The 25,408-nt window shown below is 41.4% G+C and overlaps 2 protein-coding genes across 11 annotated transcripts in view; both read right to left on the minus strand.

Annotated features, from left to right (window-relative positions):
• Positions 1-12,095, minus strand: part of TRAF3IP1 (TRAF3 interacting protein 1) — a 51,332-nt gene extending 39,237 nt beyond the window's left edge. Inside the window, exons 1-6 of one of the 3 annotated variants that reach the window (XM_062002424.1) lie at positions 11,952-12,095; positions 11,110-11,178; positions 5,674-5,835; positions 3,299-3,433; positions 2,666-3,136; positions 1,422-1,499 (exon numbers count right to left, since the gene is read on the minus strand). In XM_062002424.1, the coding sequence (XP_061858408.1) occupies positions 1,422-1,499; positions 2,666-3,136; positions 3,299-3,433; positions 5,674-5,835; positions 11,110-11,178; positions 11,952-12,074 (1,038 nt within the window). In that variant the 5' untranslated portion in view covers positions 12,075-12,095. Of the gene's footprint in view, positions 1-1,421; positions 1,500-2,665; positions 3,137-3,298; positions 3,434-5,673; positions 5,836-11,109; positions 11,179-11,698; positions 11,717-11,951 lie in introns of those variants that run through there. The other 2 variants (XM_062002425.1, XM_062002426.1) reach the window with 2 other exon arrangements.
• Positions 12,096-15,739: 3,644 nt separating this feature from the next.
• USP40 (ubiquitin specific peptidase 40) overlaps positions 15,740-25,408 on the minus strand; it is a 40,057-nt gene continuing 30,388 nt past the window's right edge. For 7 of the 8 annotated variants that reach the window (XM_062002172.1, XM_062002170.1, XM_062002167.1 and 4 more), the window contains 9 exons: positions 25,247-25,321; positions 23,773-23,899; positions 22,574-22,668; positions 21,242-21,360; positions 20,787-20,852; positions 20,337-20,547; positions 19,546-19,641; positions 18,629-18,723; positions 15,740-18,222 (listed from right to left, as the gene is read on the minus strand). In XM_062002172.1, coding sequence (XP_061858156.1) covers positions 18,114-18,222; positions 18,629-18,723; positions 19,546-19,641; positions 20,337-20,547; positions 20,787-20,852; positions 21,242-21,360; positions 22,574-22,668; positions 23,773-23,899; positions 25,247-25,321 — 993 coding nt within the window. In that variant the 3' untranslated portion in view covers positions 15,740-18,113. Of the gene's footprint in view, positions 18,223-18,628; positions 18,724-19,545; positions 19,642-20,336; positions 20,548-20,786; positions 20,853-21,241; positions 21,361-22,436; positions 22,478-22,573; positions 22,669-23,772; positions 23,900-25,246; positions 25,322-25,408 lie in introns of those variants that run through there. The other variant, XM_062002173.1, reaches the window with a different exon arrangement.

Genomic DNA, 25,408 nt, shown 5'->3' on the forward strand with positions numbered 1-25,408 from the left:
TAACTATGCAGGGTAGACTACAAAATTTGACTCAATACTGTTCACAAGCATAAGACATAAATTGTTTCCCTTCTTTTTAATACTCTTGTTTCACTGCCATGTGACTAAAAGGGAGTTACAGTAGTTTAAATTAGGGTAAAGCATTATCCTGCTGTGACACTACTGTGAGGGCAGCAAAATCGACCTCAGTCCACTAGATGCATTTTCAACTATTTCATGCTGGAATTACCTCTAAATGACTTTGTGTAGTAGCTTAGGCCTCCAGCTCTAAAAATTCATTGGGATCATTTTAATTTCATTTAATTTCTGTCTTCCACAGTGTCAAGATGATGACCATTTATCATGCACTGGTCTAAAGCTCATGTTTTCATCACCTACAAACTAAGCAGCATCTACTGTTATGCAAGCAAGTAAACGAAAGCATGTCATCCAGATTTAAAGTAATGAACCCACATGCCTTGGAATGACTCCCAAAAGCACTTAAGACGGGAAATGAAACTTTACTGGCACAGTGTATTATTGTGGTGCCCAAGAGCACTATGATAGTTTGGGATGAGGCTCAGAATTTCCATTAGACATCTGATTTGCAGGAAATTTAACTTGGCCATGAACATTTTCTTCAGGCTAAAAACTATTTTATAAGCTCTCCCTTCAAGTGCCAATAACTTTAAAAGTTTGGTTGGATTTCAGTCATAGAATAGCTATAAATTTGTCACCTTATGTAGAAGACACGATGATGTCTGTGGCCTTTAGATTCTCAACATCAACTCCTGCTAGACTTGGGATCCTGCCTATTTTTTCCCCAGACTGAGTTGCTTTAGGTTAATTTACAGAAGTCTCACTCTTTAAACATGTAGTCGTATGGCTCTATAGCTCCGCAAGTTGTCTCAGGTCATCAAGAAGCAGAAGATGCAGACACAATGGTATCACAAGCAACAGCTACTGTTCAAAGGCAATCAGTAATTTGCTGTTCTGCCTTACCATCATCCAGATGCAAAATATGGGTCCAGATGCAACACTGGACTCATTTTGTTTCCAAAACAGTAACTTCTATTAAAGTACAAAAAAATACTCCAAACCTAACAGCATTCCAGGAAAGATTCAGAGGAATAAAAAGAAAACTTTGAAGAAATATATATTTTCTTTGAAGTACTCCACATATCAATAAACAGAAATAAAATCTGGAAAAAAAAAAGATCAAACTGAGTAGATTTTTTTCTTCAAATGCATCAAAATCTTTTTAAAATTCCAAATAAACAAAACAATAAAAAAATCCAAATAACCAGACAAGTATCTATTTTATCTATTATATAGCCTTAAAACTTGTCATCTACCTACCTTTTGATGCTACATTCCTCTCAAATCATTCTAAAATGTAACAGTTTGGATATTCACCTTCCCAGATCTTCTGTCCTACTAACCTCATTATCCGGCTGGCACTTGCTGTCCTTAGTTGGCCTCTGCGCTTTTCTAGGTGTGGATTCCTCAGAACCTGTAGGCTGAAAAGAAATTATTTGCTTCAGATTCAGTGTGTTGAGAAGCTAGCTACTTACCTGAATATTGTGAGAGGGGAAATGAGCAGAGAGCAGAACTGAGCACATTACATTGTGCATCCATCTACCCACCCTTTTTACCTTCACTCCCCTGTGCAGGGCACTAACCAAGACAAAAAACCCAGTTAAACATTGTTCTCTGAGTAAAGGCACAAATCCTTAAGGCCAGCAGACAGACACTGACAGAAGTGCTTTCTCACATCTAATAAAATTAAACTATCCCATAACAAGCATCTTTGATGTCCATTAATCTCAAATTTCTACCATGAACCAGCACAGAACAGAACAGAAACACTACACAAGAAATATTTAGAGGAAGAGGGAAGGCAAAAAGAACAACAAAATGAAAGGCAATGAAGAGATGGCATTCAAGGCAGTTCAGGACTTTACATCGGGATGCCCTGAAGTACGGTGAAGTAGTGTATGTGTTCCATCTGAATCACACAATGTGTGATTCACTGCAAATTGAGCACCCTTGCAAGAATCTAGATGGGCTTCCCAAGTGTTCTGTCAAGAAAAAAAGAGAGAGAAAGAGAGAAAAAAAAAAGAAGCTGGAAGCAAACAGCTTAATCTAGAAAAACAGGAGAAAAAAAACCCAAAAACAAACCAGATATGCAGCTCCATCCTGTTCTGCTACAGGAGAAGTAAGCTCAAGAGAGACTAGCTATGGCCCAAAAGAACTCTCTTCAACTCCACCTTCCCTAAAAGCTAGCTATGGCTGCAACAGCACCAAGCATTACTGGGAAGACACATTATGATGAGTTCACAGTTCTAGTAGTCACTACTACCTCTCTGTCAAAGGCAATCCATGAGATCAGGAGAATTCAGATGGGCAGAGTTCAGTAAAGAAACTCCTTATTAGATGTTCAAACAGCATAGTCAGATAAGTCTGATGACCTGAGTCAAGATGTATCATGCTGGCACACATGGCCTAAGTCACACTCTCACCAGATCAAAGCCACACTGAAACTTTCACTTCATGTCAGTAATTGCTGTTAAAGAAAATGCTTAATTGTTAAATGAGCAGAAATACAAATACGCATGGTTATTAGAACAGTCAGTCCCTACCACAGTGTGCAAATAGTTATTCTCTGAAATATGCTTTCAATTACCTTTTTCTCTGCTTTATACTTTCCATGATCTCTTAAATCCTCCTCTTCTTTTTCTCTGTTCTTTTGTCTAACCCTTTCCCGATGTTTTCCTCTATCTCTGTCTTTCTCTCGTTCTCTGTCCCTAGCCTTATCTTTGTCTCTTTCTTTCAGTCTGTCCTTTTCTCTTCCTCCATTTTTTTTCTCTCTTTCCTGTCCTTTATCATACTCAAGATCATCATCTTGCTCTATATCATCTCTTTTTCCCTTGTTTTTTTCTAATTCGCTTCCTTGCTCGGTTGTTCTACTTTTGTTTCCTTCCCTTTCTTGATTTTTTCCTTCCTTAAAGGTGTCTCTTTTGGGGTCTTTGTGCCCGTCTTCCTTATCCTTCTGCTTATCGCATTCCTTTTCTCTTTCTTCACTGTCTTTCAAATCTCCTTTGGGTTTTCTGTCTCTGCTTGAGCTTCTGTCTTTAATTTCAGCACCTCCTCTACCCTAAAAGGAAAGCAAAAATTAAAAATTAATTCTAATATATGGCAACTCTATCACACAGTTACTTTACAAAGATAAAAATGCAAGCTAAAAAACAAAGCCTAAGAACCACACAAACCATAAAGCGTGGTGCCCCTGTACTTCACAGAAGTTGCAAACGCCCACCTCTTTGTGGCTTTTTTGTTCCTCTGGTTTGGATTCTCTGCTTTCTTTATCTCGAGATTTAGAGGGCGGAGGTTTCCCTTTAGCATCAGCTCTTTCCCCAGCTAAGATTCTTTTTACAGCGACATCACTGGACAGCTGTGAGGAACAGAAAAATATCACTGAAATTAGTAAATTATTGCATTAAAACATCTCCTTTTTTCCTAACTCTATAATCAAAATGACTTGGTATTTTTTGTTGGGTTTATTGGTTTTTTTTTCATTCAGAAACATTATTTCACAGTATTATTTTCATAATACTTTGATTATATGTGTCAGAGCTATATGAATATACGGTGCTTTTTATATACCATGATCCAATAGAAATTCTCAGTCCAACAACATTATTTTCTTTTCAAAATGGTAAGGTAAATTACTGTCAAATCCATGACTACTAGATTGATTAAACTCTGTTAAAATCACTTCATGTTGTATATTTGCTCAGACTTATGTCACTCCACTTTCAACCTCATACTTGCTCAATCAGAAACAGATATTAAAGCAAACTACATTGAGAGTGATTTTAAGCTGCCATTACACTGTTGCAAAAGCTGTTGCTTCTAGTTGATTTGTTAAGACAAGCAATTATTAATTAGATCATTTAGACAGCAAATTAACACTGCCTTTTCATATCCAAGTGGCAATGAGGTTAACTACGTTAAAGAGAAAGAGAAAAACACAACGTTATTGGGGAATTCTCCATCCTGAAACAGGAACAGCTTTCACAGAGCCATAGTATCACAGAATCATCACAGCTGGAAAAGACCTTTAAGATCAAGTCCAACCACTAACCTCACACTGCCAAGCCCATCACTAAACCATGTCCCTCAGCATCTCATCTGTAAAGCTTTTCAAATCTCCAGGGATGGGGAATCCACCACCTCCCTGGGCAGTCCATTGCAGTGCTTAAAAATGGCCTTGGTGAAAAAGATCTTCCCAATATCCAATCTAAACTTCCCCTGGCACAACTTGAGCTCATTTCCTCTTATCCTAGCATTCATTACTGGAGAGATAGACCCCCACTTCACTATAATCTCCTTTCAGGTAGTTGTAGAGAGTGATCATGTCTCCCCTCAGCCTCCTCTTCTCCAGACTAAACAACCCCAGACCCCTCAACTGCTCCCCATCAGACTTGTGCTCTGGACCCTTCACCAGCTTCATCACCCACCTCTGGACACGCTCCAGCACCTTTCAAGTCAGTAAAACTGATACTGCCCTGAGACTTGACTCCTGAATCTCTCCTGGTTTGTAAATGCAAAAGTATGACTTTTTGCGGGTTTTCACATTTAGACACAAACTTCTGCATGTTAGCAACAATTGCCTGAACAGCGTAGCTCCAAGCAGTTTGCTTAGCTCAGCACTAAAAGTATCCAGACAGAGACCGAAGGAAATGTTTTCCACAACGCACATTAAGCACAGTAAAAGCCAAGGGGCTAATTATCTTAGCTGACATGGGTAGACTATAACTTCTGAATATTAAATCTCATCAAAACATTCTACAATGCTGTTCCATCAAACACATTTCCTGTCTTTTCCAGTCACTTCCTCCTTCCCGATCTCAAGCAATTCATAAGGAAGAAACTCACAGTATTTAGCTAATTAAAACAAAATAACATAAATATAAATGAGCAGACCATCAGACAATGGTAATCCAAACTTGCAGATGGCCTGTAAACACTCGTATTTCACAGACAAATGCACACAGTTTCTTCACACTCACTAATTCAAGGATTTTAGTTAATACCTTTGTATTTCAAAAATCTCTGTAACACTTATAAGCAAACAGGCCCTACTACTTTCAATGGAACAATTACTTTAAGAATGCATCCATTAATTTAAGAACAGTCCCTGCAGTTATTTTTAACAAGTTAACAAATTTTCTCCTTTTCTGCATTTTCATTTTAAAAAAAGTAAAATCATAATTTTTTTTAAAGAGCAGCAGCACACTTGAAAAATTACTTTCACTACAGAATTGGAGACTTGACTGAAATTTTGAAGAAGATAAAGTCAAAGGTAGCAGTAGCTGGTCACATTATTAACGTGTCTGCATCTCAAAGTTAAAAGTTCTGAAGTTTTGTATCCTTCAAACCTACTAAATGTTATTAAATGACCTTTGAATAAGGTGAAAAGGAAAAAACACTGTACATCAAAAGCAGTAAAATATTTAGGATGTATTTGCATGGAGAACTGGCTCAAACTCTGCTAAGGTTCATTGTCATTACTGTTAAGTGGTGGAGCAATGTTTATCTTCTGTTATTAAAATTAGCAGAGAAGTGTCAATAAAGTCTGTTGCAAATAGGCCCTGATAATCATCATGTGGATAAAATATGACGTCATACCTTATTTAAGCAACACTTTCCAATTGCTTGAAGGAACTCATTGGTTTTTTCAGGCTCATGCCCAGCCACAACACGTGCTGGTTTTACTGACAGTGGCTCTCCTGTCACCATCACAACAGCATCAATTGCCTTCTGAAGGAAAGTGATTTTGGCATCTTTATCCTGGTGGAAGAGCAATTAAGAAAGAATATGGAAACTCCAAAATCATTCCATACACCACCTAAACACTAGAAAAATGCTGATGACAGGAATATCTGCAGAAGGCATCCATACAACAACAGCACAAGATTTGCAAGGTCAGGAAAGAGGCTATTGATTTATGATTAAGAAATGACAGCTTTGATAATGGAAGAACATTGAAATGGAATGGCCAAAGTGAAAGCATGTTTAATTGGCTGAGCATTTAATTGGCCAAGGCCAACTGTATGAAGTTCAAGAAGGCTCAATGCCAGGTCCTGCATCTGGGTCACAACCATCTCAGGCAATGCTACAAGTTAGAACAGAAGGACTGGGAAGCTGCGTGGAGGGAAAACAGTTGGGGATGTTGTCTGATCACCATCTGAATATGTCCCAGCAGTGTGCCCAGGTGGCCAAGAAGGCCAATGGCATCCTGGCCTGTATCAGCACTACTGTGAGCAGCAGGACCAGGGCAGTGACTATTCCCCTGTACTGGGCACTAGTGAGGTTGCACCTCGAGTGTTGTGTTCAGTGTTGGGCCCCTCACTCCAAGAGGGTCTGGAGTGTTTCAGAGGCAGTCACAAGTCTGGAGCACAAGTCTGCTGTGGAGTGGCTGAGGGACGTGGGGGTGTTCAGCCTGGAGAAGAGGAGGCTGATGGGAGGAGACTTTCTGGCTCTTGGCAACTCCCTGACAGGAGGCTGGGGGTCAGTCTCTTCTCCCAAGTAACGAGTGACAGAACAAGAGGAAATGGTGTGAATCTGTGCCAGGGGAGGTTTAGATTGGAGATTAGGAAAAAAAATAAACATATCACAGAAAGGGTTGTCAAGTCCTGGCACAGGCTGCTTCCAGGCAGTTCCCATCCCTGGAGAGATCCCAAAGCCGTTATCACTGTGGCACTAGAGGATGCGGTTTAGTTGTGGCTGAGGCAGATCTAGGGGAATGGCTGGACTCGATGATCATAATGGTCTCTTCCAACCTAATGATTTAGCTCAAGTGTATTTTAAGACTGATGTAAGTCTTTTGGCACTCTATTTTCACAGATTACATGATAAAGTTTTAACAAATCATGCATTACCAAAAGAATCGTTGATTGATATATTGCTTAGAAAGACAGTTATTGCCTTGAATATTTTTTAGCACAGAAGTCTCAAAGTTATGGGGCTAATATGAGTGTAAACTGTTAGGACAAGTATAGTTGTACACATAATTTACAAACTAGATTTAACAGTGAACAAAGAAAATACTGGAAAGATGGTGGGAAAATGATACAATACAGGAATATATTTTTATCTCCACGGTTACTACTAAAAAAACAACTTTGCCCAAGTGCCCTTCAGTAGAGATGATGTCTTTTGGTGATTATGCAAAATAGGAGGAAAAAAAATAAATACAAACCAAGCGAAACCCCACCAAGTGAAATTTTCTTGGAGGGTTCCTGGCTCAGAGAATAAAATCATGGTGTGAAACTTCTGCAGCTGTAGAATACTCAAGAAGGAAAAAAATAAGTTTATTAATAATAAAATGTAACCAAATTTAAGGAATATTTACCAGGCACAGCTCAGAAGTCTACACACTCATCCTTTGCATCCATAAGTGGAGATAAATATTTTACTAGCCTGTTAAAAACTAAACCATGTGAGAAGAATTCTGTATGCATGTTTTCATAGGTACTGAGTTCAAAAGAATATAAACTGATTTTATATTTATCGTTCAAACTAATAACTGAAAAGAAGGCCACTACTGTTTCAATTCATTAAGAAAATAAGTAGTAGTAATTATCCAGCGAAACATCTGATTTTGCACTGTACTGTGTATCTGAGTATCTTAGGTGCAGAGATCCAGAAAGACCTGGATGGAATGTGACAGACGCACTGATAGAGAGTAAAGCAACAGAAGTCAGCATTTCTCCAGCTTTGCAAGGCCAACCCTCTTTACAGGTAGTAGTACCTCTTCCTGTGGCACTGGAGCTTAACAAAGCTCATGGTCTCTTGAGCCCCAGAGCCATAGAACTGGGCTCTGCTGCAAGCACATAAATAAATGATGTGTGAGAAGACAGTCTCCAGAGTCATGGTACTTCTCATCTTCAGCCCTACCAAATGGATTAAAACAAACAACTGCCATAGAGCTGGGATTTTCAGATTGTCTCCATTAACATCAGGAGTACTTTCACCCTCACCAATGCTCCCTGCATTCAAAAATAAAAAAGGAAAGGAACAAAATACTGCACTCTCCTTCTATTAAAACAATTGGTCATCCTTTCAAGGACACATACAATCTGTTAATTTAGGGAAGGAGACAAGACACTAAACCAAACATGTTTTTAAATAAAGATCCAACGTTTCCTCCTACATTCTTATCATTTTCAACAGTTGTGTTATCAGTGTGTCTGTCCATTTAAAAAAATCCTCACAAACCCAATCAGATAGTCTAGAGAAGAGGAGACTGAGGAGGGATCTTATTAATATTTACAAATATCTAAATGGTGGGTGTCAGGAGGTTGGGACATCCCTTTTTTCTATAGTAGCTAGCAACAGGACAAGGGGTAATGGGATGAAGCTGGAACACAAAAAGTTCCACTTAAACATAAGGACTATTTTACTGTGAGGGTGATGGAGCCCTGGCACAGGCTGCCCAGAGGGGTTGTGGAGTCTCCTTCCTTGGAGGTCTTCAAGACCCACCTGGACATGTTCCTATATGACCTGATTAGGTTGATCTGCTTCTGCCCGGGGGTTGGACTAGATAATCCCTACCATTCTATGATTCTGTATCTACAGCTTTCACCTCCATCAGTGAATTCTATCAAAATAGAAACAAAGATCTGAAACAGTGCTGAGAGCTGAAGAAAATGCTTTTTATTGAGAAGACTTTTTTAAAAAAGTATCTCCCTAGTTCCAAGTAGTAGGACTTTATATACATATAAAAACAGAAAGACTTTTTGTTCACATGTATATATATATATATGCACACACATATATAGCTGATCTGAAAGATCAAAAGAGCAAGCCTGATATCCAATCCTTCCATTTATAAGAGAACAACTTTTTACTTGCACTAAGATGATGAACCCTTCAGGTAAACACACAGACAACAATACTGTCCAGTGTGGTTGGTAGAAGAGGTGTATTTGTTTTAGAGAAGTCCCAACAATTAAGGAATTCTTATGCTTTAAAGTCCCCTTATGTCTCTCTCCAATTGACTATCAGGACTATACATCCTTAAAACAAACTAGACCATAGTGAGGTCCATGTGTATGCAGGCCAGAGTCAGCTTGTGGGATGCTACCAGCCTGCCTCACACATCATTCCATGAAGAAGGACGGGTCCAACTATCCGAGGAGAATGTATTATCCCAAAGTGGAGACAGAAAAGGTGGCACAGAAAAAACAATGGGTACATCAGGATCACACTGCTATGTGAGGATGCGAGAGTTGAGTTGAAAATAGAAATGAAAACAGTTGCTGCAAGTACGTGCACAATGCTGTTTAGCATGTCAGGGGATGTCCAGACCAGAAGCCAGCCCCAGACACCACAGAGACTGGAACATAAGCTTTGGGCTTTCCTCATTTTAAGTCTGTGCATCATGATCTGGAACAGCACAGCACAGCCAGCTTGCAAAGAGCACCCATCCATTTTACCCAGCCCACAGCAAGCAGACTGTGGACTACAGCACTGGGATTATTTCACATTGGGTACAAGCCTTCTCTTTTCTCTGAAAACATCCTGTTCATTCCAAGTCTGCACCTCTACTGCCAGACCATCACACCAGATCAGTTACCATTCCCTAGAAGTACACAAAACAAGTCAGCCTCACAGAAATGTGTAGAGCTATTCATAACATAGACTTTGGCTGCTGCTTCTCAGACTCTATTTCTGTGAGGAGTTTTGGTCTCTGCATAAAGATCACCTTCTGGATTTCCTATAGTTCCACAGAAATGACAACTGGGAAGCATCCTGGGGCCAAGTCTTTCTCCTGACCAAAAGATGAACCCAAACTTTTCCTTCCACACTACAGCATTTTCATCTCCTCTACCTCAACTCTTGAAAACCATGATCTCATGGACCACTAAAGAAATTCTCAGAGAAGTATTCAAGACCAGTGCAACCTCACAGCTACCACAGTATAAAAATACAAAGACCTACTCAGGAGTTACTTAGAAAGCTTTTTCAATCCACAAATAAAATGCACAGTGCTCTCTCAAGAAGAGGCAGCATGGGCTAAGTTGCTCTTCACCACAGAATCTGTTGACAAACTTCAATCAGGACAGCACCAACAAAAACAATAATCTATTGTGTAAGTAGCTTGGATGTTAGTTATTCCAACAACAGTAAGAACAGTCATAAAAATAAACATACATATCAGACAGATAATTACCTGCAAGAAGTGCATAAAACATCCATGCAATCGGCTGTATGGACAACAATCTTGGCTCATACACCTCTCATACTTCCAGTTGCTATGTTAAACAAAAGTCAGTGGATGTAGTTGTCTACTAGCAACATACAAACACTGTGCTACTTGCCATAAACAAGTGACCAAAGTTTACAATCAACTTTGTAGCTAGAGAAGTTACCATCAGCTCAGCAAAGAGGCAAACAGTAGAAGAGCAGCAATCAGAGAGTAAAGTCGCCCTTGCGCTTCAGAAAAACATAGTAATAATGTCAAGCTCAGTATGTAGGGCTTCAGTAATGAGCCGTTTGTATACTATAATGTATCTGTTGTGGAATGCATATAGTAGATGAACACCTGGGCAATTAAGCATGTATGTATACAGGTTATATAAACATAAGTGTTTACATACACACATATAAAGCAATAAACAAACCATATATTCCAATGAGAGATCACAAAGCTCTTTAAAGAGTTGTAGGTGGAGTCCTAGTGTTTGTGATTTATTAAAAATGCCTGACTACTTCAAGGCAATCTTGCTACATAATGATTCTTTCTATCTGCAATACAGTAACATTTTGGAAACCTAGATCTTGCGACAGATTAACCCTCACTGGTTTGAATTCTGTACAGAAACAATTCTCTACACAAAATAGCTTGCTTATGTCACATCCACAAATGCAACGTATAGGTGTTCACCCCATGCATTGCATAAGACAACCAAACAGGCAATACCTTTTACAGTCTCCTCACAAAATCAGGACACAAGCACAAGTATCCTTGACACTGGACACAGAGAAAAACAAAAGTACTGTGTGACAAGTTTCAAAGAATACTAACATTAAAACTAAATAAGTAAGTTTCATACCCACCTTAACATTTTCTGATTTCATTTCAAATTCTGTGTAAAGTCCTTTCATAAATCCTGTCACTCTAATTACCTTCAAAACAGAGAAAAAGAAGAAAGTTAAGAGCACCTGAAGGTCCCCGTTCAATAAAGCTGTTGTGGCAACAGGAAGTACGATAGCCTTACTTGCTTTTAGAAATGATACCTCATTTAAGACTGTTTCTAGAGAAGGTTCAGAGGTCTGCTGTGTCCCTGAACATGCTCTGGAACAACAAGATTTAATCCTTGTCTACAGCTCAGGCTGCTCTTCCTTTTTAATTCCATCTTTAAACTGAATGGTTGGCAAATCGGGGAGATGCCCAACACACACACACCAGCATATGCAATTTAAACACAGCTTTGCATTACTCCCTTAGTGATTTCTTTACATGCGACTATATATAAAGGCAGCAGCTCAGTGAATGTAAAACTTAAGACTGCTGTGGGTTTCCTTTTCAAGGAGAGGTGGAAAAACTGTCAGGCTCCGAGAGATTAAATGCAGGGTAGACATAGGAGAGTCAGTCCCCTAGTCTGATTTTAAGCACTGCCAGCCACCCTAAACCTCCGAGAATTACCCTCTACTCGTAGTGTACCCCCTGCCAGCACCACTCGGATCGTCGCAAGACCTGCAAAGGTGCCAGGGTCCCGGCCCGGGCCCGAGAGCGCTCGGTGTCCCCGCCGGCGCCCTCCCCACCCCGCGCCTGGGAGATCGCCTCTCCCCCGCGCCACGGCAGCCGCACCCCGCCCGCCAGGGGGCGGCCGAGCCCGCAGGGAGGCCCTGTTGCCTGGCAACGGCGCAGCGGGCCCGCAGGCCGGTCCCCGGCCCACCTCGGTGATCACGTCGTGCAGATAGCGGAACGGCGGCTTACTCAGCAGCCGGTCCGTCAGCGGCGGCTTGCGGATCACTCGGCCCAGGGCCTCCTGCGTCCGCCGCACCACCGCCTCGTTCATGGTGCCCGCCGCCAGCGGCGACCCCCCGCGCTCCCGGCTTGCTCCGCGGCGCAGGGCGCCTCAATGCGCAGGTGCGGAGCCGCGGCAGGCGGTCGCTAGGCCCACCGCGGCCCTAGCAACCGGCGCAGGCGCATGTTCAGCCCTGCCCTGCCCTCCCCTCCCTGGCGCTGAGGACGGAGGGCCTGGAATCGAAGGATCCGGGAACGGTGGGAGTTGGAAGGAACCTCTAGAGCTCACCCAGTCCTATCCCCTAATAAAGCAGCTTACCCTTGATGAGTGCAGGCAGAACACCACCGTTTAGGTATTTCTAAGTGTTGGTAAGGTCCCCTCTCAGCCTTCTCTAGGCTAAACAGCCCCAGGTTTCACAGCCTTTCTTTGTCAGAGAGATGGTCCAGTCCCCTAATCATCTTGGTAATCCTCCACTGGACTCGCTCCAGTATTTCCCTGTATTTCTTGAACTGGGGAGCCCAGAACTGGACATAGAACTCCAGATGCAGCTTTACAGAGCAGAGCAGGATGAGAACCTCCCGTGACCTGCTGCCACACTCTTATTGATGCATCCCAGGATGCCAACGGCCTTTTTGGCCACGAGGGCATGTCGCTGGCTCGTGTTTACTTTGCTGTCCATACCAGCACTCCCAGCTTTCTCTCTGCAGAGCTGCTCTCCAGCAGGTCACCCCCAGCCTGTATTAGTGCCTGGGTTGTTCTTCCCCTGGGACAGGACTCTGCACTTGCCCTTATTGAACTTTGAGTTTCCTCTCGGCCCAAGTCTCAAACCAGTCAAGCAGCCCCAAAGCCTCTTGTTCCACACAGCTAGTCACACCTCAACACCTCGTTTGAATAATCTCAGTGTTCAGAAACTTAACGAAAAAAATCCAAAATTGAATTAAAATTGAAGAAGTAGAAAGTAAGAGTCTGGATGGGACAGGAGGAGGTAGCCTCAATGTAACATTGAAGTAACATCTAGATTGCCCCATTCTGCATTATACTCCCTAGAAAAGCCAGGCCACAGCCATTAAAGAGCAGCACAGAGCCCCCAGCACCATCCTCACCTCCTGCCACAAGGCAGTGTACTACAACCTTCCTGCAACCCACTTCATTCTCACTCCATCACAGCCCTTGTCAACAAGAAAATACCTGCAGTGTTTCCCATCCTCCACGTTGCTATCAATCTCCCTGACCAGGTTTGGGAACCTGAGAAAGCAAATACTGCTTTTTTGCTTGGGCAGTCGTGAGCACTCATGTTTGAAAGCTGAAGTTCAATGAAGCTGTGTTTGGGCTGTGTTCCAGCTTACAGCTCCAGCTCACCTGCCTTGCTAAACAACCTTAGAAGAATGAATCAGGCTTAGGAAGAGAGAGACATATCACAGAGCACAGTTATCTGGTATAAGTTCAGGCAAGGAAATTTTTTCAGAGCAATGGCTTCCACACTGACCAGGTAATAATTACACCTGGGTTCCTGAGAGCAGGTGGTTGCAGAGAAGCACTTTCTGTCTTCCCTCAGCCCCACAGCCTGGTGGGTTGATGAGGTTTGCAGACAAGCAGTGACTACAGGATCTGGTAAGCCTGGGAAGAGAAGGAGGTGTTGACAACTTCTACATCCAAGGGCATCCCAAGAAGTCTCAGAGGAAGCAAAAAGACTGGGAAGAAACTGCTCTGGGAAGAAGGGTTGTTTATTTTAGAATTTCGTGCTTTATCTGGATTTCTGCCACCGACTCTCTATGAGGCATCTGAGATGCCTGAGAAGGAATCTCAGGGGTTTTGTAAAATTTGGCCTTTAGCATGCTCATTTTCCTGAAGAGGTAGTACCCCAATGAAACATATCTCAATTTAACTGAATAACCAAAAGCTATCAACCCATAAAGTCTATGCAAAACCCTGAGGACCTAAAGGAGGGCACTGGAACTGAAAGTACCCTAAGGCCATAAACCAGGTACCTTTAAGTTCAGTCTGGAGACCTAGTCTTTTTGAGGACCTTGAACTAGAATTGTTCACAGATCCACAGAATGGTAGGGGTTGAAAGGGACCTCTAAAGATCATCTAGTCCAACCCCCCTGCTAAAGCAAGTCTACCTAGATCAGGCCACACAGGAATGTGTCCGGGTGCGTTTGGAAACCTCCAGAGAAGGAGATTCCACAACCTTGCTGGGCAGCCTGTGCCAGGGCTCCCTCACCCTCATGAGAAAGCAGCTTTTCTTTAAGTGGAACTTTTTGTCTTCCGGCTTTTGTCCATTACCCCTAATCCTATCACCAGACACTACAGGAAAAAAAAAAAGTATTGCTCCATCTCCCTGACATACACCTTTTAAATACTTGTATTTACTCTCCTCCAGGCTGAACGGTCCTACATCCTGCAGCCCTTCCTCACTAGAAAGATGCTCCAATTGGAGCAAGATATCAACGCACACTGCCATTTCCTCCAAGCTTTGGTTCCGACCAGACAAAGGGTCTCTGACCCTACTTCGACTTAATACAGCCACTACTTTGACTTAATACAGAAGAAGTCCTTTGTAGAAAAAAGCTTGAAAGCTGTAAGACAGCATCATGGTACATATTGCTGGCCAAATTTTCAAGACTCAGCAGCAAGAACGGAACGCTCTCTATTTCTTACATACCATAACAACAGGATACTATTTCCAGTCTCAAATAACCTTACGAACTCCATAGCTTAAGTGCACACATGTATATCTGCAGTTTTCAACCCCTATGAGCTGACCTACCAAATGCTGCTGTAAAATACAAATGCAGCTTGACAACAATAAAGCACCCACACTCTGTGTCACTCAAACACAAACCTAGTTCAGACTTAGGGGTACCATTATCAGAACCCTAGTGAGATGGAAGGACATACTAACCGCATTATCTTAGAACAAGATTTTTGTTGCTGACTGTGATAAGTATTAGCAGGTTTTCATGCTTAACTGGGTTTCTCAGCTTTAAAACTTGTAAAAAAGGATCAGTAAACCAGTCTGTAATTGTACAGAATTCTGAACCAAATGGGGATTTCTACAAAGATCTCCACAGCATATTTGGGAAGTTTACATGGAAACCAGTTCCCTTACCCAAGAACAGAAAAGTCCATGAGACAGAAACAATGACATTTACTTGGGAGACTACCACTCTCAACACTCTCTTGCACTCTAATATTCTCTCCTTTAAACAGCTATGAGTTGTTTACCTTTTAAATTAGTACCACTCCTTAAAAGCCATATTTTGTTTTCAAGCTGCCAAAAGAAAAAGAGAATGGATCACTTTCTCACAGCAGCTTGGCAGATCTGGACACTTGCTCCTTCATAATGACTGCACCAGAAGCAGACACTAGAGAAGTGTTCCACAGCAATCCACATTTCTTACCTCATGGACAGCCACAGTCCTCCAGGTGATTTCTGTCAGTTCCATTGAAAAAAGGATCAAATTCATATATTTGTGCACAAATATGGAGTTGAAATAAAGGGCAGTTAATCGTATACCATGCTTTATGAAGGGGAAAAAAAACCCCACATCAGAGACCGAAATGCTGAGAGACAGCTTTGGAAATGAAAGCTCAGTGTAGATTATGCTCTGTTTAATCCTAGAAACCAACTCCCGCCATTCCCAACCAATGTACCAGTGGGACAGACACAGCCAACAGACATACAGAAATGACTTTTTATTTTGTGAAGAACACTTGAAAAATAAAGACAAAAGCTTTCCAAGGCTTTTAAATAGAACCCTCAAACTGTAGAATTACAAAGACTCAGTTTTAAAAAGGTGTTTCCTCTCCTCACCCCCATTTTAATTACCTCTCTCATTGTGGAATGACCCACAATAGTTTTAAAAAAAAACCAGACATTTTGAGCCAACATTAGAAATAATCCAAGACTGGTTCAGTGCAGGCACTGCTACATTACACTTTAACAAAGGCACATGCTAAACTCCCCGTTAGTACTTGGAATCCATACTTGCATTTCTCCAAACCTCATGTTTTCAAGAGACCAGAGTAATAATAAAAAGGCAGGTGGGAAGACTGAAGAAACTGGAGGAGCCGAAGTGACAGCAAAGTGAGTGGCAATGCAGTGTAACAATCCCCAAAGAAATCTTCTTTTCTTACCTCAAGAAGCACAGGTGTGACTGTCAACCCTGCCTTGCAGGAACACTTCTTGGTATGGAAGAAAGTGACACAAAATAAGATGGGAAAAGCAACTGTCTGCCCTCACCTCAGTCAGCAAAATCTGCCCATCAAACCAGAATTTCAAGATTCAAGTGAAACCCAGCCAGAGTCAAAGTACTGGGGAAATTAAAATATCTCCTTCTTGAAGGAATCAGCCTAAGAGAGCACAGAGGCACCTCCTGAATTTTAAAGACATGCACAGAGATAAATACCAATCATATATTCATGGTGCTTTTGATTTTTTTTTCATTTGCTGAGAGCTAAGAGTGTCAGGTTTTGTCTTGAAGCTGTGTGAAACACTAGCATATTGTTAACCTATGAAAGAAAATGAGAAAACTTCTCATATTACCCAAATTTTACAAGTCTGCTGTACTGTCATCTCCCACTACAATACCTTATACACATACACAACGTCTTTATGGTAGTCCCCAAAAGTGACATGCATTTTGTCCTCTCATTAACACAGGTTTAATTCAGGATACTTCAGGCTATGGTCACAAGCTGGTTTTGAGTGATTGCTTCGCTGATTTCGAGGTACCTGTGCAGCTCAGAGAGGTTCTGCCGTGTGTCTGAGCACAGAGTTCACTCCACAAGGAAATGCCTTTGCACAGGCTCCCAGTGCCAGAAACACTGCTGGTATCACCCCTCATTGGACTTTCACCTCACCATTCAAAACACGTTTAGGAGTTGATCAGGAATAAAAACTCCACTAAGAGTTTGTGTTAATTTGACAGTACTAGCTGCACTCAAAGAAAACTACATCCCTAATAGGAAATGAAGTTATAAAGAGTCCCACACATTGGGGGAAACACAGCTGAAGGATTTTGGAAGCCTAAGAAAAGTTTCAATAAAGATTATGAAAATGTCAGCTTCTGTTAAACCTCAAATCTCAGCCTAGGGGTAAGAAAAATAGCGTCTCATCACCCAGTGACACTCTCTCCATTTTGAGATCCAAATCTCGCAAGTATTTGGTAAACATTTGACTTCAGAATCCCTGACATTGAGTTCAGCTGGTAGTTCAGCTGCATGAATCTATTTCTGTTGCAGAGGCTGCAAACTGGCTTTTGGGACACCAAGAGAAACTTCTTCTCAGCTGTAACAAAGAATATTAGAACAAGTGGAAAGATAAGAAGTGAGGGAAAGTCCTCTGAATAGGAGTGCTAGAAATAAACACAAATATTTTTCCTAAGTAAAATAAAATCCACTTAAGATCAAACACCGGATCTGCCAATTTTTTCCACCCATTCTGTTTGTTAATGAAGCTTATGAACAACAAAAAAGCCCTAGAGACCCTTCTATCTCACTGTTGTTCTGTATCACAAAAGGTCTTCAGGTTTTAAAGGTTAACAGATTCTGGACTTGCAATTTTTTGAGACAATTTCATGCACTTTGTCCAGAGATTTACACATTCCCTTCATTCCTGAAATCTGACTCCAGCTACTATAGACTGCAGTTTCTAAAGTCAGTTCTGGTATCACTAGTAACTTCAGTGGTCAGAGATAGAAAAGAGATGTTTATGACTGTGTTTAAATTCCCAGTAAACTCTGTACTTTGTCTCTATACAGACATCACCATCTGACCAAAAGAAGAAAAACATTTAGGGTGAATACAAAAGTTACCAAAAGGTTATACAATATATTAGTCCATTTTCTCATGGATAAAGTGCATTTGCCTAGCCTGAGAATAAGTACCATGTGGATAAAGGGATGCTAAAGCACTTCCCCAAGGAAGATTAGAAGGAAATCAGAGTTATCCTGATGCTTATATCCAGTTTGTCTCAGTGATTCTTGAAGACACTTCAGGAAAGACCCTCTTGGTGGTCCAGCTGAGGTACTCCAAGCCAATTAAGTACATTGGAGTATGGTCTGGTTGGCAAATCCTTTCCTGGGGCTACCTGAAAATGCCTACATTGATAGAAAGGGCCACTTCTGGTTTACGGTGCTTAATATTCAGCTTCTCCTCACAGAAAACATCATCCCGTAAGCGTTGAGCTTGGTGGCTATTGAAAAACACAAAAATTAAGATGCCCGGTGTTAGTATTGAGCCTAAGCACAGACAGCAGCACAGGCCTAGACTGGCACTCAAGTTCCACTTAGTAGCAAGAATGACATTGAAAACTCACACTTACAACCTGGGCAGGGTCAGGGCAGCCAAAGATCTAATTTGTCATCTCCAGAGAGAGGGACAAAATTTGCAGTGTGTTGCAAGAGAAAAAACCTGATGCTCAGTGTAGGAACATGGCATTGAAAGCCAGGAACTGGAATTACCTTCTCATTTCCTCCAGGACTACTGGAATTGTGTCCTGAGAGCATCCAGGTAACACTGTCCCAAAAAATTATCCTGGTATCAAACAGCAAAGAAAGGTTTGCATACTTTAAAGAAAAACAAGTGTAAATAGTCAATACCTTTTCTTTTTTTCTAATGTAAGCTGCCTTTGTTTCTTTTTTGCAGCATCATCTCTCATTGTGCTGAAGTCCTTGGTGTGATCAAAGAGAAGATTCTGTTATGAAAAAATGATTTGGTAAATAAAAACTATACATTCAAACTACTTCCCACGTGTTGCTTGGTTTACACACTTAACTTTCAGAGCATTTTCTCGAACTAGTTTTACCACACTTAACTTGAAGTGGGAAAGGTTCAAAGAGGCCAAAAAGCTTTTTTCAACTCCTGTCTTTACTTTTCATATTTAGCAATGAATTTGCTTTATTGAGAGATTTCTCTCCATAGTCTCATGCATCACAACATCAGATTTTTCCCCCACTGCTTTAAAATCCAACAAAGACTCTCTTCCAGAGGTCTCCTAAATAAATGACTGCTAGTTCAGTGCTCAATATACTGCTGTGCAATTTGTTTTCACATAATTAAATAGACCTGCACTAATTCTTCAGAAAATATAAGGGACTTAAATTTACAACATGATTTTTAAAGACCATTGTTCTTGGATTTTACTCAGAGTGAGGAAAAAAAAAACCTATGAAACAGTCTATAAAACGGAAGACAAGAAATGAGATCCAGTTCCTTCTGGACAGTCTTCAAGCCTAACAGAAATTGACTGCTTGCACTGAGTTTGACAGAGTCTCTAAGGTATTGCCCTCTAGTGCCAGTACTGAGACCAAAGAAGGAAAGCATGAAACTTCCATCAGGTTGATAAAAAGCACCAGTAGCGATCATTTTCCTGTGCACATAACGTCTTGACGAAATCCACATACCAGTACTTTCATAGAGAAGTAGCAGAATGCAGTAAAACCAGGAAGAAATTAAGATACTGCAAAGGGGACAGTGCCTGAATCTAATCCTTGTGCAGAAATCAAAGCTGATTTACCTTCACCCCAATGATATCTCCGTCTTTCAGGAAGTAAGGTGCTGACTGCAAACTCTCCTGTTTTTTCTTCCGTTTCCGCTTTGAAATTTGCTGTGTCTGAATAAAACCAAACCAGAAGATTTGTATATGGCAGATTTTGGAAATCTGCTTAAATCCAAAATCACAGAATTGTTTCAGTTGGAAAAGCTTTCAGCTATTTGAGTCCAACTGTTTCCCTAGCACTGCCATGGTCACCACTAAAGCATGTCCCTCAGCCCGACAGCTACATTAGCTTTGGAATCCCTCCAGAGATGGGGACTCTAACACAGACCTGGGCAGCCTGTGCCAGGGTTTGACAACCCTTTTGGGTAAGATATTTCTAATCTCCAATCTAAACCTCTCCTGGCACAACTTCACACACACAGTTCCTCTTGTCCTGTTACTTGCTACTTGGGAGCAGAGACCAATCCTCCACTCAAGCCACGGGTGTTGTTCCTGTCAGGGAGTTGACAAGAGTGACAAGGTCTCCCCTCAGCCTCCTCTTTTCCAGGCCGAACATCCCCAGGTTCCTCAGCTGCTCCTCATCAGACTTGTGCTCCAGAACCTTCCCCAGCTCTGATGCCCATTTCTGGACACGCTTCAGCACCTCAATATCCCTCTTGGAGTGAGAGGCCCAACACTGAACACAGCACTCAAGATGCAGCCTCATCACCAACCAGTGTAGTGCACACACATTTGCTTAAGAGCTACAGTACAAATCAACATACACTTCTGGAACGACAGAACCCAAGTATTGTGTTGAGAGATCTTACCCAGCTAGATATTGGCAGCCACTCAAATCTCTCCGGGAAGTATTTGGCTATTTCAATTTTATCTACAGGCAGACAACAATAAGAAGCCACTCGTTGCCTTAGCGACCACGCGGTGCATTCTTTGGAGATATCCCACACCAAATCTGTGGAGTCATAGTAGTCCCTCTCACCAGGTATGCCCATCTGGACTCTAAGCAGCAGTTCATGGGGACTGTCATCAGGAAGAGAACACAAACTGTTGTGAGTCATGCTTTCAGAATCCAGAATTCTCAGTTTTCACTCCCTCCTTCCTTCTCTTATTTTTGTTTGTGGAAAACAAAAACTGTGCTCCAAAGTGTTTTTGCATCCACATATCTGTCATCCTGACAGAAAGCGCTTCACTTAAAAGCTACTCAGTTCAGTCTTATCTCAAATGCATTGCTGTAAGAAATAAGTATCTTGAGATCTTACCCAATAGTCTCTTCCTTTTGCAAAGGTTCTATGCAGATTTCCACTCTGGCACCCAGCTTATAGTCACTGCAACCAAAACAAAGGTTATACATATTTTCATATTCTAAATTCCTCAACAGAAAAACCCCTGTTTTAGTCAAGCAGACCTGTGCTTATCTGGAAAACTAAAGCAATAGGCTCTCAGAACAAAAACAAAGAACGCAGAAAAATACAAAAATGACATTTTAAACCACCTAAAATAGACCTGAGCAGAATAAGCATGGCATGATCTGCTTACGCTCAAACATTCCCTTTTCAAAGCTCTCAAGTTAAAAAAACGTGTTTGGTAAACAATTGAAATCACCAGAAATAAGCTTTCTGTTTGCATTTGACTGAGTTGATTTATTTCCCCAGCAATCCATCTCACAATCCAGTCAAGTCAGTCTGGTACAATACTACTCATTTAAGAAACGTACTTGAGCTGCTGCTTGTTGTTTCGTAAAAGCTTGCCTGGCCGTTTACTGTCCACTGTCCAAGCTCTGAGAAAGGAAGGCAGTGGGACAATCTGCTCCTGGAAGCATGGTAAGGTCATAGCCTGAAAAAAACACCAAAACAAACACTTCTTGCATGATTTTAGTAGTCAATCTCCTTGGAAAAAAGAAAACCACTTGGCTAATTCTCAATAAAATACTGAAGTAATCTGAAAGAGGGCAAGATAGTGACTAGGATCAACATACTCATGTTGAAAACTTGAAGTAAGTTGGCCTTCACTCTCTCCCAACACTTTTCAACCTAACTTCTATTTCAAAAGCACTGAATTTCTTTTCTTAACCAAAATTTGGGTTAATGTAATACAATATAATACAATAGGGAAGGGAATGAGGCTAACAGAATCATGACCTCAATTTCTGGTCAAGTGCTGAGCAAGCTCCTCTAAGCCCTTCTAAAGGACACAATACTCTTTCCATGCTAAGATAATTCTCCTTGTTCACAAGAGGCAAATGGTGGTTTTTCATAGCAGTAGTTGGGCAGAGATCAAAACTTCAGTTGCAGCCAAAAGTGTTGGTAGGAGACTGAATCAGCTGAGATATCCTTCCCCAGGCAGTGTACGTAGAACCACCACCTGGCCAAACTATAAAGAGTCTTACAAGACTGTGTTATGACTTCTGGTGGTTATGGTGGGTGGACTTTTGGTTGGGTTGGGATTTTTTTGCTTTTGGATTGTTCTTTCTGTTTTTTTTTCAGTGTATTAAAATCATACTCTTCTGGTTAAAAAAAAAAAAAAAGCACAAAAAGGCATCTTAGATGGCCAAAGAAACCAAAATACATCTTCCTGAATGGCAACTGTGACATCTGCACACCAGAAGCAATTCTTGATTCATTAGCTTCAACATACAAAAAAGAAAAGGAAAAAAAAAACAAGGCAGAAAACTAATACAGGAACAATGTGGAAATGGAAAGTGGCTTTGTAGGAAGTGCTTGTATTTATGTGCCTCCCATCAAGGATTTTTACATTGTGAACTAAAGATTGGGCTGCAAGCCAAAGTTCCAGGTGAAGTACAACAAGGTTTCTGCAAATGGGACACATGACAAGTAGAATGTCAATGTCAGGGGACATACTAAGGAAATCTCTTGAGCTACATGCTCCAACTGACCACTGTTAGTACTTACCACTGACCATGGCATATAAGCAAATGCCATATCAGAACATACTGGAGACAAGGGAAAAGCAAATAGAAAAGAATGGTTAATAGAGCTCAATCAATTGCTGTGTTGCTGTTCGTTTCCAAGAGAGGAAAACATCTAACCTGCATCTTCAGATCTTCCAAAGAAGCTTCTCCTGCTATTTCTATACTGCCAGCATAACAGAGATTCATGTCTGTGTGGATGTGTTCTGGTGAATCTTCAGATGGAGAGAGAGGGGGAAGGAAAAGAAAAACAACACAAGAGTCAACATGACTTTGTTTATCATCCTAAGAGATAACTAAGAGTCACTTCACATGGAGATTTCACTCAAAGCAGGGACCTGATCTCAGTTCTCTTTGGAGGGCTGTCCAAGAAACATAATATACAGTTGATAAAAGACATTCTACTAGTTGCCAGACAAGAAGAGTTCCAACTATACTGCACATTTTAAACCAAAGACCAATTACTCAAGCTGGTCAATAGTCTTCATTATTGGTTACGACTCAGACACATGGAGTGCGTTGCAAGGGAAGTTAAATCTGCACTTACCCACACTACTGAAATCATCAGGGGAGAAGATAAAGTTTGAGAGAAAAGGAGAATAATGCAAGCAAACCTTCTAAAAGGAGAGGAGTTCTGGTCTGCAACACAACTCAGGAGCAAAGCAATACTATTACTTGTTCCAAAGAAAAGAAAATCAGTTTGTTTCCCATTTCCCAAATCACAGTTTTCCTCCTTTATTTTCTTCTTCCTTCTCAACCCTCACTTGATTTTCCTACCTTAGCCAGTTTTTGGTTTGGATTTGACCTTTAGAAGAACAAGAGCAGATTAATGTCTTTTATTCTATGTAAGATTAACTTGTCACACCATTTACAGCTTCTTAATGAACAACAGAGCCTGAAGCGAATTCAAAGTGCTGTCAGAAGTCTGGCAGTTGAAACCAATCATCAGCTGTGTGCCCATGGACCAGAGACTATACAGTCCAGCCACTCCCTTCAGGTGTGGAGAGGCCATTTTGCTTACTGACAAGTAAAAAGCCCCTGCTTCCTAAATGTAATGGAGGTCTTACCCTTGATCAAACCTAGCTAAGGAACATCAGAACATGTTCTGATGTCATCCAGCATTCACGGCTTTGTGAAAAATTCCATCTGTCTCCTAAGTGGCTCCTTTCACCAGAAACTTGCAGAAACTCGTGTGGTCACTCAGAGGTTTAAGGAGCACTTCAAGGCTTTGGATTAAAATTTTGGATTTGACTCAAAGTCTTCAATCAGTCACAGACCATCAGGACATACAACTCCTTTTCAAACCCACTCAAGCTCACCTCCTGCAGGAGACACTTGCAAAGCATCCATCCTGCAGGTCATGCTGTTCACTTGGTCCTGTCCACTCTCTCCATGGTTCTTATGACCTGAAGACCTGAACCACCAGATGGGGATTTTCAGGAAACCCTGAAAAGTCAACAGAAAGTACCAGCTTATTGCCTAAGAAAAACAGAATCAAAATAAAAAAACAATAAAGAGAAAAATAAGAGGAAAGACTCTTTCCTCCTCTTCTTTGGTACTCAGTCAACTGCATGTGGACTTCTCTGTCCCCTCCTGGTCTCCCCAGTCCAGGGAAGAAGACACAGTTGGGTGGGTGTGGCCTCAGCCTAAGGCCCTTGAGATGGTGAGGGGTCAGGGCATGCAGCACACAAGGGTAGGCTGAGGGAACTGCCTCTGGTCATCGGCATGGTGAGATGCTGGAGCAGGTTTCCCAGAGAAGTTGGGAATGCCCCGTTCTGGCAAGAGCTCAATGTCAGCATGGATGGGGCTCTGAGAAACCTGATTGGGTGAAAGATGGCAACTAGGTGGTCTTTAAAAGTCAATTCCAACCCAAACTGTCCTATGATATTGCCTGAGGTTTGTTAGCAAAGAAACCTTCCGTTTGTACAACCACTTCTGACAAGAGGGTCTCTCAGTAATGCTCTCATTTTCAAGTACTATCCTCATCTGAAGGCAAACACTCCAGTTTTTCTGTTTTTTACATTTGATGAGGAAGCAGTGGCATACGAGTTATGCTTCCCAAGAAGCTTTCTGGCTAGAAATACTGCTTTTCCTCCAGATCTGTTAACCTTGACACACTTCTAGGAAAAGAAGCTGCAATAGGAAACCTTTATACTAGAGAAATTGAAAGAAGAATGAATAGACACTGAGAATATCATAAATCATAGAATGGTAGGGGTTGGAAGGGACCTTTAGAGATCATCTAGTCCAACCCCCCTGCTCAAGCAGGTTCACCTAGATCAGGTCCCATAGGAACGTGTCCAGGCTGGTCTTGAAGACCTCTAAGGAAGGAGACTCCACAATCCCTCTGGGCAGCCTGTGCCAGGGCTCCATCACCCTCACAGTAAAATAGTTCTTATGTTTAAGTGGAACTTTTTGTGTTCCAGCTTCATCCCATTACCCCTTGTCCTGTTGCCAGCTACTATAGAAAAAAGGGATGTCCCAATCTCCTGACATCTATAATTTAGATATTTGTAAATATCAATAAGATCCCCCTTCAGTATTCTCTTTTCAAGACTGAACAGTCCCAGTTCCCATGGCCCTTCCTCGTACGAAAGATGTTCCAGTCATCTGTTGATTGAAAAAATTAAAAAAGCTGTAAAAGTACAAGAAGCATTTTTTGCTATGGCCAACCAGAGTTTTTCAATTGAAATATTTTTGAAACAGGTAAGTGAAAAACTAAAAAACCTACTGTCATAGTCGAGTCTGCAGACATCATCAACTGAATAAAACCCACCACCTGTCTCATTTTACCTTTGCTGGAAGCTTTCCTTCAGTTATAACCAAGGTATCTCCCCTGCAAACATTCAGTTCCTTTAGGGTGGCATTCTGTAGGAAAGGAAAGCACAGTACACTTTTAAATCTTCATGTTCCTGGGCTTTGTTTCCTCAAGCATATGCTGGTGGTTTTTCAAGC

The sequence above is a fragment of the Colius striatus genome, chromosome 9 (genome assembly GCF_028858725.1).
Source record: "Colius striatus isolate bColStr4 chromosome 9, bColStr4.1.hap1, whole genome shotgun sequence".
Classification (NCBI taxonomy): Eukaryota; Metazoa; Chordata; class Aves; order Coliiformes; family Coliidae; genus Colius; species Colius striatus.